Source organism: Mus caroli, unplaced genomic scaffold (assembly GCF_978045245.1).
Source record: "Mus caroli unplaced genomic scaffold, Mus_caroli_1 scaffold_1, whole genome shotgun sequence".
Classification (NCBI taxonomy): Eukaryota; Metazoa; Chordata; class Mammalia; order Rodentia; family Muridae; genus Mus; species Mus caroli.
In genome coordinates, this window is record NW_028227256.1 from 87,901,405 (window position 1) to 87,914,227 (window position 12,823).

Here is a 12,823-nt window from a genome sequence, read left to right on the forward strand (position 1 = left end):
CCAATGCCCTGTGAACCCACAGACTAACCCTGCAAGGGCTGGCATGAATGTAACCTCTTCAGTGACACAGAAATTGGAAGCTACCAGCTAGGACCCCCGATTCTGATGACTGGAGCCTGCTGTGCTGCTGATTCGGGCAGAAGGAGCTGCATCCAGGCAGAGCGGCCAGGGATAGAATGTTCCATGAGCATCTTCTACACTGGCTACCATACAGCTGTGTCCTCAGCACAAACATACCTGCCCCACTTTGGGATGTGTCGCAGCCCAGCGAGCTGGAGCCCAGAGAGTCTGAGGTGGCGGACGCCCCGCTTCTAGACAGGGCTGAGCCGGTGGCTGAGCAGAGGTCCTCGCCCAGAAGGAGGTTGAGCAGGTCACTTGATGTGGAGATGGCATCACTGTTCTGGGTGTCTGAGGGCTCGTTGCACTTTAGGGACAGGAAAGACACCACTGACCATAGGGCTTACAGTGATAGTCCAGCACACAAAATACAGTAAGGGGAGGTGGAACAAAGGGCGCGCCGAGGGTGGCTTTTGTGCAAAGATCAGTTACAGAGCACATGCCTTTCCTTTACCTGTCAGGCGAGCAGATTTTGTGGTTATGGGGAGAGAGTAGCTGGTACCCTATGAATACCACTCAATAAAATGTGACTTTGGGACGGTCACAGCAGATAGCTTGGACTCCAGTGGATAAAGAGCCATGATGCTCCTCTGCCTCCAGGGCAGTAAGCCACCCATGACTGAGACTCTGAGCCCCAGTGGGGATGCTTGGCTTAAGAAGCACTCGGGGTCCTAGTGTCTTAGAGGCCAGAGAGGCTCCAGGAGAAGCACTGCCCACTTACATGTCCCCATGTTCTGAACAGGAACACCGACCCCTTGTGAAGGCAGCACTCAGCCCTGGACACTGACACACACAGTGCATGGGGCTGACTTGGGCTGCTGCTACTATATAGGTAGTTCTTCTGGAAACCATTACTAGAGAAAAGCCCTTGGCACCATCCTTAAGGCTCTCAGGCACACTGGCTCCTGAGCCAAAAGCGGAGGTCCCCTCTCATCCTTGTGAGCTCCGGGAGCCTGGACTTCAATGGGCAGGATCCTGCACTGCAGGCTGGAACCTGGCCCTTTTCCCTGTGCTGGGTTCCATTCATCTTTGTAGACTAGCCGCACAAGGGCATGCTTTTAATCCCTGCACTTAGAGCTGAGGCAGACAGGTCCCCGTGCATTTTAAGGACATCCTGGTCTACAGAGCAAATTCCAGGACAATCAGGGATAGAGTAAGACTCTGTCTCAAATTTAAAAAAGAAAAGAAGAGAGAAGAGAAGAGAAGAAAAAAGAGAAACGAAAAAGGAAAAACAATTTTAAGACTCATTAGAAATGTGAGGCCCATCTGGGCAGTGGTGGTGCATGCCTTTAATACCAGCATTTGAGAGGCAGACACAGGCAGATCTCTGTGAGTTCCAAGATAGCCAAGGTTCCACAGAGAAACCCTGTCTTGAAAAACTAAAAGAAAAAAACCAGGAAAAAAAAAAAGAAGAGAAATGTGAGGCCCCTAAATGCTCCCAAAGGCACACATTATTCTTGGTCCTGCCATTTGCATGATTTGTCACCCTCCTTTGCTCCTCATAGAGCTCCAAATAATGTCCCATGGTAGGACCTCATAACCATGAAGTGCACATGCCAGAAAAGGCACTGCGGGCTGAACTCAGGCCTGGAGGCTGGCAGGAAGCCTTTGATCCAGCAGCCCCTCTGACATGTGGGTGTGTGCTGACTACCATGTGTACTGCCTGAGAAAGAGACACAGCAGAGAAGCCTTACTGTTGGAGGTGCCTTTGGCTGCCGATCCCGAGACGTGCCAGATGTGCAGTCCACACCAGAAGCTGCTGTCCCTGTGGTCCCCAGGGTCCCTGCGGCTCCAGTGCTGCCTTCAGGCGCCTCCTCTAGCTGAAGCAGGTTAAGCTGTAAGGGACTACTGCCTCGGGACTGGAAGAGCGGTGGGGAGGCTCTGCCCAGGGCCACTGTGCCGACTGGAGGGGTGACTGGGCAAGCGCACGGCTGTCTGAGCGTCGAGGTCCGACTAGGGAACTCAGCCTGGGAGGCAGGAGTTATTTCGGAGGCAAGTGTGGGGTGGGCTGGAAAGTGAGGCTGGCTGGGGAGAAAGGCCTGAGGCAGGTTTGGGGTTGCTGGTGGGAACGGGTAGCTGGGCAGCATGAAGGCCATGACAGGAGCCAAGGGGGCAGCGAACGGCAGGGGCTGCACTGCGAATTCAGGCTGGGTGCCCATAGGCACAACAGGCACGGTGAAGCCGGTGTGGGTGGCTGCAGGTGGCGCCACCACCGTCCCTGGTGTGGATACTATTCCGGGTGCCTGGAACACAGGTAGGGGGTAAGCTGGCACTGCGGTGGGGAAGGGTGCGGAGGGGCAGCTGGACTGGGATGTGTCGGAGGGTGACCAGGCTGTGGCATTCAGGCCCATGAGGGGAGGCCGGTGGGACACTGGTCCTCCAGACCCTGTGCTCTCAGAAGAGTCCCGAGTCTTGACGCGCTTGGACTTCAGTTTCCTGTTCTTTCCAGTTTTTTTCCAAGATGACTCTAGTCCAGAAGTATTTCTTAGTCCTGGGGCAGCCGAAATGTGGAGAAACACATTTAAAATTGCAAAGTGGCTACGAGCCCTACTGTGTCAGCTCCCAGGGGATGTGGAATGCCAGGCACCTGGTGGTTCAGTTCCACAGCCCTAGATACAAGGTTCAGTTTTCCTCAACCCACGGCCAGTAAGAGGAACTGAAGGAAAGGGGGAGGTTTTTTAGAAAACCAAATTTTATCATCTTTAATTACAAGGCCAGAGTCCTACATTTCTTCTGGAAGTTCCATGTCCTCTCTCCTGTAAGTTCTATGTCCATGGAGAGATCAAGTTGACATGGACCAGGGAACTTTCTCCCCACTGCCTAGCTCTTGAAATGCTAAACGGTGCTTTGAGGGCTGTTGAGGGGGAAAGTCACCAACCGTCTAATCTAGCTGTGAACTCTGTGAACTCCAATAACGAGCATTGTGACAAGACAGCCCAGTGTAAGAGTGGCATCAATGTTATGGGGCGGGGGGAGGAGGGAGAACACCACAGCACTTTCTGATGAGCTCTAAGGCCCCTTCCACAGGAGGAAAGGCAGGCCTGATCCTGCAGATCTGACCAAGAATCCATGACGGGGAGGTGACAGGTCCCAGAAGTAAATCTACCACCATTATTTTGCTAACTACATACAGTAGCAAGCCGCCCTCTAAATTCATATCTCTGCACCCACAGATTAGTGCAGCTCGTCACAAGTTGTCCGGTACATGGCCGCTAACACAGAGACTCATAGCCAAGTGTCAGTGGAATACTCAGCCACAAATGGGGCATCTACATCAAGCCTCACCCCAAGGCTCAGGGTACAACATCAAAGAGGGGTTAGGCAGACTTAAAGAGCCAGAGGTTGGGCAGGACTGGACTCAAATAAATCTTCTGGGTCTGCCAGGACCACTCTGCTCGTGAACTTACAGCAGCTGTGGTTGCCTGTACAAGATCAAGCCAGCTAACGTTTTATCATGGAGGCAGAAGGGGCTCATGGGACCCTACCCCTAACTGAGGAGCTACGGAGAGTTGATTGTTTTGGATTGAGGCAGAGCATGTTTTCTTTAATAAAGGCACTGCCCACAGTAGGCCAACTACTCTCACATAGATGGTCCCAAACCTGGAAGTCCATGAGCAACACAAATTAGACTCAGTGAGAGGATTGGGGGAGGGGCGAGTTGTGGATCTGGGAGCAGTGTGTGTGTGCGTGTGTGTGTGTGTGTGTGTGTGTGTGTGAATATAAACATATGTTTTATGGAATTCTCAGAAACTAGTAATTAAAAATATTCTTTATCCAAAATAAAACAGAAAACACAAAACCCTGCCCTTTTCTGCTATTACCTGATATTTAGAAAAAAATACATATTAGTGTGCAGACCCCAAATGGCAGAATGGCTGGCTTCACTTAACCTACTACTACTGTTTCCTAAAGGGAGGCTACATGTTCCACCTGCCACAAGAGAGCCGAGGGTGGCCGCTAGGACCTAGAGCACTCCTGAAAGTCCATGTTGAGGACTCAGTTGCTGCCCCTGGGGGACGGAGGTGGAACCTTTAGAAGGTGGGGCCCAGCTGTGAGGAAGCCAGGCTGCTGAGGACATGCCCTGAGATACTGGACTCACTTCTTGGCCTCTGAGGTGAACAGCTCTTCAGTCACCATCTCTTGCCATGGTGTGCTGCTCTACCCCGACAGAGCTGAGCAACTGTGGCCTAGAAGCCCCCGGTGTTGTGAGTCCAAATAAACGTGTTCTCCCTATAATTTGGTCCTCTTAGGTATTTGTCACAGTGCTGGGAAGCTGACCAACAGTCCCGATAGCCCAGGAAGACACTCCCTTGTGTATTCCCACTGCCTTCCTGTGGAGCAGCCCAGGAGCCTCTCTTCTCTCCATTTCAGCAAGAGGTATGCAGGAGGCATCTGTGAGCTTGTGTCAAGGCCTCGCACCTTTCTTACAGGTTGAGACAAACAGCCCAGTCCAGGCACACTGCCCTGTTCTTCATTCTGTCTCATTTCCTCCTGGAAATGTTTCCCCTCAGAAGGAAGAGCAGCGGTTGAAGTGCTAAGTATAGACTGTTGTCAGGACTTCCTGGGAGGTTGTGTGATCCATGGAATGTACACACGGCTGGGTCTGGGGTGTGTGGGAAATGGAACTATGTACACTTGGGTCTGCTCGGGATGGATGGGCGTCCTTTCATTTCCACTGAGGTTCCTGCGTGTGGCAAGACTTTGTGGGGAGGGGGTTGGGAAGACACTGGGAAGGAGCCTGGGAAAAGCAGCCCTGGCTGGGGACGTTGCTCAGAAGCAGAACAGCATGCTCGCTGAAGACAGACAGACAGACAGACAGACAGACAGAACAGCATGCTCCCTGAAGATGGTTCAACCCCTGCCTTCAAAAGTAAGAAAGACAGAAGAAAAGATATGATCTCTAAAAGAGGTCACAGCTTCCTCGGTTCCTTCCGGTGTTTGTGGGGCTGCTCCTGGTGGTTTCTCCTGGGCCTACTAGCTGTGACCCTGGACCAGAGCCCCAGAGCCAGGAGAAAAACTGCTATCTCTGGCCAGTGCAGCCCCTTGCCTCTGGGATACAAAAGGAGGTTTGTCTTAGGAGCCAGGTGAGTGTGTGGACTGAGCCAGATCCCACTGCAAGTGTGTGGATAGATGGATGGCCAGACTCAAGAACGAGGCCCCTGTAACAGAAAGCCTTCAACCCACCTGGGGATTATGGGCCTAAAGAAACGTTTCATGCTAATGGGTTTGGCTGAGGTTTGGATCCACAGGGCAGCCCCAGGCCAGGAGGGTGCGTCCGCAGGAAGGGGAATGTCATCCCCCCATTCCCAAAGCTGCCTGCTAAAGGTTTCAGGGCACAATGCTCATTCTTTGCAGGTTGAACTTACTCCGGGGTCTTAACTGGGGGTGAGGGTAGCCTCAAAGATCTGCTGAAGCTAGCCTAGCACTCTGCGACTATTTATGGTATTGTTCCCTTGGGAACATGAGGCTGTGTCCTCGAAAGAGTTCCCATGCTGCATGGCCAGCAATGTGGCAGTGGCTACTCCACATGAACACCTCTGACTTGGGCACAGCTCAGTACGTTAGCACCGGATACAGGTCTCCCAAGCACAGTGTTGATGCAGGCCTGACAGTCCCCACCTGCCATCCTAGCACTAGGGAGGCTGAGGCAGGAGGATTATGGTGAGTGCCAGGCCAGCATCACCTTAAAAAGAGAACAAAGTGTTTAAAAAACCCCCGCATGCTCAATTCACGTCAGCGCTCACCTCGATCACTCGCCTGGGCTCGGGACCGCTCCTGGAAATAGTTCTGGCAGTGAGCCTGCAGAGCACTGAGCCTGCTCACCTCCCTGAACCTCTGCAGGAAGCCCTGCTCCTCTCTCTGCGTATGTGCAGCCAGAACTTCCTTGGTGAGGCCCAGCTTCTGAAGAGGCCCCTTTTCTTGGCTGAGGCCGCCCGCCGCACCATCAAGGGACTCGGGCCCACTGGCCACATCTTCTACCGTCTCTGCAGCAAGAAGCGGGCTCTGGTCAGCATGTGCTTGTCAAGTGCAACCTACTGTACGGACAACTCACACCCTGTTGACTCATGATGCCCACCACAGGGGGCAACATTCCCCATGCCTGCTTCTGATTCCCAAAGGAGTCCCAGGCAGCAAGCAGCAGGCAGACACCTGAAGATCCACTTCTACTCTGGGCCTGAAGACATTCCAAAGCTGCCTTCAGCTTTGATATATAAGGGAAAGGGCCAAAGTACTAGTACATCTTCCGGATCTCAGGGCCATGCATGGTGGCCACTGTGATATGTGGTCTGCAGAGCAGAGAGGTCAGGGCAAGCTGGTCAAGCCCTTGGGAGATCGACTCTTACAGATACATTGTTTCTTATCATTTCCTTCTTTCTGTTAACAAACAAGCTTATAATTCTCTGTGCATGCGTGTGTGCGTGCATGTGTGCATGCATGCACTCAAGTACATGTGTATGCATATGTACACATGCCGGCGTAGGGGCCAGAGGTAGGTCCACACTGAGTGTCCTCCTCCCTGGTTCTCCACCTTACTTTTTGAGATATGGTCTCTCATGGGACCCAGAACTTACCAACTTAGTTAAGTTGACTGGCAGTGAGCCCCAGAAATCCCCATCTCTGCCTCCCTAGTGCTAGAATTACATAGGAGTCCACTGTTCCTGGGTTTTATGTAGATCCCAGGGATGGAACACTGGTCCTCATGCTTGCTCAGCAGGTACATCAGCAACTGACTCATCTCCCCAGCATCAAGGTCTCACGAAGAGCACTCAGTCACAGTCACTCTTCTTACTATGTGTTCTGGTTCTTTCCCCGAGGCAGAAATGGGGCCTGTGCCTTATGGAACAGACACTCAGGAAGACAACCGCCACCAGGTGGCGCCAGAGCACAGCAGAGAGTAGTGCTTGGGCCCTTAACTGGCCATATCCCACCTCGGAGTTCTCAGTACCCAAAACACCTTTACTGGGAGTTTTCTGATAAGTTTGAATAAGCATAAAAGGTCAAAGTGGAAGTTAGCATTCTCACTTTTCAGTCAGATGTCTGTGTGTGTTTGTGTGTACAGCACTTGTGTGTGTGTGTGTGTGTGTGTGTGTGTGTGAGTCTGTCTGTGCATGTGAGCCGGAAGAGGATGCCAGGTGTCCGTTCGGTTACTTCCCACCTTACTTCTTTGAGAGACAAGGCTGCTCACTGAACCTGGGCTAGGCTGGTGGCCAAAAAGCTCTAGAGACCCTCTCGTCTCCACCCTCAACATTTCTGGACTTACAGGCATGCTCATGACTGTGGCCCACGTTTTATGTGAGTGCTGGGGATGTGAACCTGTGTTCTCATGCTTACGTAGAAAGTGCTCTTACCCGCCAAACCATCTCCCCAGCCTCCAAAGTTGCCTCCTGAAACTCAGGCTGCTGTTGAAATTCCCCAGGGATCTGTGGCGTACATACCTAGCTCGGGCTGTGGCTTTTTGTCGCCCACGTGCACGATGGTGCTGCTGTAGCTGCACTGGCTGGTGAGGGACACCACACTCTCGGCCTTGCCTGGCAGCGTCAGGGAGCTCAGGTGAGCACTGACCTCTGTGTGGCTGGTCACCTTGGAGGGCCGTGCTGCCTCTTGATGAGAGAAAAACAGAGGCAAACACATATGCAGGATGAATATCACTGTCCAGTTAAGGAGCTAGAGACATAAGGGACCTATGGGGCCATGCTGGCTGCACCCCTGCCCCAGGGATGCTTCTGTCCTCAGGAAAAAGGTGAAGAGGAAATGACGGGAGCAACTTGAACTTCACTCTCAGAGTCCAGGACCTCTGTGTTTGTGGTGTGTGTGTGTGTGTGTGTGTGTGTGTGTGTGTGTGTGTGTATAGTGTGTGTGTGTGTAGGGGGGAACAAAAACATTTCGGCGTCACCTCAGATCATCGGAAAACACTGATGTTTACATTATGATCCACAACAGTAGCAAAATTACAGTTATGAAGTAGCAACAAAAATAACTTTATGGCTGAGGGTCAGCACAACCTGAGGAGCTGTACTAAGGGCCAGGCCATAGCATTGGGAAGGTTGAGAGCCACTGCTCTAGATGGCTGTGGGTCACACCAGGGCCCTCTGGCGGGGGTGATCTGGGCTGTCCACCCTGCTCCTTGCACGGCCACTCACAATCTTGTGCTTCGTTTAATAAACGAGACACTCTATTTCTACTTTAAAATTTTACTATTATCATTATTATTGTGTGTATGGACTTGTGTGCCAGAAGACAGCTCTGTGGATCCAGGTCGGATCTAGGGATCAAACTCAGGCTGTCGACCTGGCACAGCAGCCACCTTACATGCTGAGTCATCTTGCCAGCCTTGTATCTTTTTCTTTTTGTAATTTTTTGAGAGAAAGTCTCATTGTGTAGCTCAGGCTGGCCTCTGCCAGCCAAATGCTGAGATTGCTGGGCTGAGCTTTCAAATGGCTACAGAGCATGCTAGTGTTCACAGGCAAGGGCTCCTCTAGATAGACTATGAGGTGTTTGCTCCAGAACCACTGAGGTTAGCACAGTCACAGGAGGGAGTGGAGCTCATGGCTGCCCCCTGGTCACCAGGCAGGCTTCCCAAGTCCCTATTCTCAAAGCTGGGGTGACTAGATATCACTTTGACCGGCAAGAAGGGTATTTATCAACTTTCTAGCTACTTTGGCCACTTAAAAGCATTGCTGGTGTATCTACAAAGCTATGAAAAATTAATTTAGGGGGAAGAAAGGACACCGGAGGGTTTACCAGATGGCTTCTGACCCCACCCTGGGAGATTGAAGGGCTCATAGGTTAGACAGTTCTGAATGGAAAGTATACCTCCAGAGTGCAGCCCGGGGCTGACTGTGGCCTTCCGGGATGGGATGTTGGCTGGGAACTCACACTTCCTTTTCAGGGTGGCTGCCTCGCTGCAGCTCTCCAGGTACCTGCACGAGGGTCAGAAGGCATCACATGGGTGGGTGGGTGGGTGGAGGGTGTGAGGAACGAGGTCACCAATGGCAGGAAAGATCAGAAGTGTCCTGTGTACCTGATGACACTGTCCAGGCAGCTGATCTGCTGGTAGGAGCAAGGAGGCTGGTTCTTACAGGCTAGCTCCTCTGGGAAGCTGGCCTTGGGTAGGCTGGCCCCTGAGCTATCCCTTTCTATGGTGGTGACAGCTTTCACCTGAGCTGGGGGGCTGCTTTGCATTTCTGGAAAAAAAAAACCACACACATACACAATTTTTTTCATTTACTACCTTTTATCTGTCAAAAGAAATGTTTGCATATATATTTATAAAGCATTTTATTCCACTCAAAGACAGGAGTAAGGATTCATAATGTGCAGATACGAGACCCCAGAGACAGTCTGCATCCAGAATCCCTGTTGGTGGGACAGTTGTGGAACTTTGGAGTGGGAGCTTAGAGTAACCTACCACCCAGGCAAGGCAAGGCCTGCTTCTGTCTGGGCTTAACTGCACATGTTAGGACCATTCTCAGGACTCAGAGCTCAGGGTAGAAAAGGATGGGCCTTATAATATTGAACTTGTGGCCAGTTAGACACCAGATGTCTTATCCTCCTGGGCAGAGCAGGCTAGACTGAATACCGGACCTTGCATGTGCAGCTCAGGTACTCTACCATGAACTACCTCTGTAACCCATGCATCATTCGATGTTTGTTTATTTAGAAACAAATTCTCACTATGTAGCCCTGGCTGGCTTGGAACTTGTTATGTAGACCAGGCTGGCTTTGAACTCACAGAAATCTGCTGACTTCTGCCTCTCAAGTGCTGGGACCATCATACCTGGCTTTTCTTTTTCTTTCTTCTTTTATTGATTGATTGACTGATTGAGATATGGTCTCACTAAGTTATCCAGGAGGCAGGCTGACTTTAAACAGTGGAACCTGGGCTTGCCTTGAATTTCTGCCTTAGAATCTAAGGCAGAAATATCTCAAGACTCAGAGCACTGTACAATCAGGGACAATTCTGGTGACAATGATCATACAGCAATGGGTGCCTAGGCACTAGGCTGTGGATGCCGCTTGTGGTCACCATGAGAGCCACATGCTCGCCCTCCTGAGGGATCTTGAGCAACAAGTGATACTTTATTCACTGGTGTATGCCCAACAGCCAGCACCTTACTGTCTACTGCGGGTAGGGCTGCTTTTGAGAACTGTGGGTACCTGGACACTCTGCCAAGGCAACTGTGTGTGTGTGTGTGTGTGTGTGTGTGTGTGTGTGTGTATACTCTGTGGAGTGAGGAGATAAGCCACACACTCCCCAATCCCCATAGCCACAGCTCGCACTGCACTCAGTAGGCAGGTCCTAGGGAAACACAGATTGCTTGCTCTAGTGGGTCACAAGGTAACCAGGGCCTTCTGTACAGTAGGATCTGCACTTGTTGGCTGGACACAGAGGGGCAGCCCTTGTTGCTTTGCAGAGCAAGGATGAGGTTAAGCACACTCAGGGGGAGACCTTCCCAGTCCTTACATAGAGCAATAAGCCAGAAAAGTCAGCACCACCCCCTGCTGTCCTGAGACAAAAACAGAGGAAAGTGGGGTGTCTTGTTTTCTTTTTGTTGTTGTTCTGTTTTGAAGCATGGTTTCTCTGTGTAGCCCTGGCTGTCCTGGAATTTATTCTATAGACAAGGCTGGCTTTGAACTCAGAGATCCATCTATCTGCTTCTGGTTCCCAAGTGCTGGAATCAAAGGTGGAGCCGCTACCACCACCAGGCTTGTTTGGTCTCTGTCTCTCTCTCATTTTATGTGCATTGGTATTTTGCCTCTGTGTATGTCTGTGTGAGGGTTTCAGATCCCTTGAAACTGGCATGACAGACAGTTATGAGCTGCCATGTGGGTATTGAACCGGCAATTGAACCTGGGTCCTCTGGAAGAGCAGCCAGTGCTCCCAACCACTGAGCCATCTCTCCAGCCCCGACTTGTTTTCTTTTTAAAAAGCAGACTAAATGTAGATGTCTTAAGGAAAAGTGAGAGCTCCCAAGAGTGAGGGCTCCAGGAAGAGGCAGAGGACATCTTTTTTACCTGCAACAGAGGCTTCCTTCTGTCCTCCAGACTCATGAGAAACGTGACTTTTGGTTTGAATCTTGCCACTGGTTTTAAAAATTCCCTTGAAGAAAAACAATAAGGAACACGTTATTCATTCTAGGAGACCTTCTTCTGTCAGCCCCCCACAGTGAGGGCAGAGAAGCCAACATGAGGTGGAGCAACAAAGAGAATGACTGGGGGGCGGAGTCCAGGGCCTTGCACACACAGGGCGAGTGCTCACCACAGAGCGTACTCACTACTTCTAACCCAGACTCGGAAATCCTGATGGAGCTGGCGACAACTCCCATGATCCCCGAGGGAGACACAGTAAAGGAACTGCTGAGGAGTCCATACCACCCTCCAACTAAGGTTTTGTTTCCTTAAGCTTCTGCTTTGCCCACCTACACCATTTTCCTTTATATATTTAACTACAGGCCGGCTGCTGCAACTGGAAATAGGAAGCAAATCCCAGGGGAACTGAGCCAGAGGAGAAGGCAACTGAGCCACTGGTTCAGCCACTGCCTGGGTATTTCTGATCATGCTTTCTAACTCGGGACTTGCACGTCTCAGGGAGAGGAACAGAGAGGGACGTACGGATCTCCTCCGGTGAGACTCCTCTTGGCCATTGCTGTCGCTGGATGATGTCTGGCTCATGAGGTGTTCGTGGGATCCGTTACTGCCCAGGCTACCATAGCCACTGGAGCCGCTGTGGGGGACAGGCTGGGGGGAAAGCACATAGAAAGGTGTAGAAGAGGTCACCATACGTCAAGTTCAAACAGTGGTCTCAGCCTGCCCAAGGTTACACAGAGAAGACGATTGCAGGGGAGCTTGAACCCTGAGTTGTCTGGCCTTCATTCACAGCGTCCTAACCTGGCATGCGGCCACCAAGGAGATGCCATTAAAGCGAACATGTTTAGGTGGTACAGGCGGGCCGCATGCCTTGAATCCCAGCACTTGGGAGGCAGAGAGGCAGGTGGATCTCTGTGAGTTCAAGGCCAGGCAGGTATACAGAGTGAATTCCAGGACAGCCAAGAGTGCACAGAGAGACCCAGTCTCAACACTCCCCTCGCCCCCAAAAGAAAAAAAAAGTGAAAAGACAAAAAGCAACCTTTGTGGTGGTCTGAATATGCTTGACCTATGGGAATGGCACTATTAGGAGGTGTGGCCTTGTTGGAATGGGTGTGGCCCTGTTGGAGGAAGTGTGTCACTATGTAGGCAGGCTTTGAGGGCTCTAAATGCTCAAGCTCTGCCCAGTATGGAAGAGAACCTCCTCCTGGCTGTCTTCCAATCAAGATGTAGAACTCTCAACTCCTTTTCCAGCACCATGTCTGTCTGGATGCTGCCATCCTTTCCACCATGATGACAAGAGACTGAACCTCTGAACCTGTAGGCCAGCCCCAATGAAATGTTGTCCTTTATAAGAGTTGCCTTGGTCATGGTCTCTCTTCACAGCAATGAAACCCTAAGACGATGTTCAACCAGTTAATTACTGCAAGCTGAGGTCTTTTGCAGTCTATTGAGGTTTTAAAAACAAAACCAATTCAACTATAGTCACTCTTTGAATCCTATAGCCAAGAGGGGACATCCACTCAGTAGTGGGACTGGCTGTAGATAAACTGATTTTACTGGAGGGTAATGTCACCAAGTTCCCAGTGTTGGTGACAGTGTTTTGGGAAAGAGTAGGACT

The 12,823-nt window shown here is 51.2% G+C and overlaps 1 protein-coding gene across 4 annotated transcripts in view; it reads right to left on the minus strand.

The window, feature by feature from the left end:
- The window catches only part of Per2 (period circadian regulator 2), a 44,557-nt gene that overhangs the window by 5,176 nt on the left and 26,558 nt on the right, over window positions 1–12,823 (minus strand). For all 4 annotated transcript variants that reach the window (XM_085839541.1, XM_085839540.1, XM_029476463.2 and 1 more), the window contains 8 exons: window positions 11,731–11,856; window positions 11,134–11,218; window positions 9,140–9,302; window positions 8,932–9,038; window positions 7,554–7,718; window positions 5,862–6,101; window positions 1,812–2,608; window positions 238–424 (listed from right to left, as the gene is read on the minus strand). In XM_085839541.1, coding sequence (XP_085695667.1) covers window positions 238–424; window positions 1,812–2,608; window positions 5,862–6,101; window positions 7,554–7,718; window positions 8,932–9,038; window positions 9,140–9,302; window positions 11,134–11,218; window positions 11,731–11,856 — 1,870 coding nt within the window. The remainder of the gene's footprint in view (window positions 1–237; window positions 425–1,811; window positions 2,609–5,861; window positions 6,102–7,553; window positions 7,719–8,931; window positions 9,039–9,139; window positions 9,303–11,133; window positions 11,219–11,730; window positions 11,857–12,823) is intronic.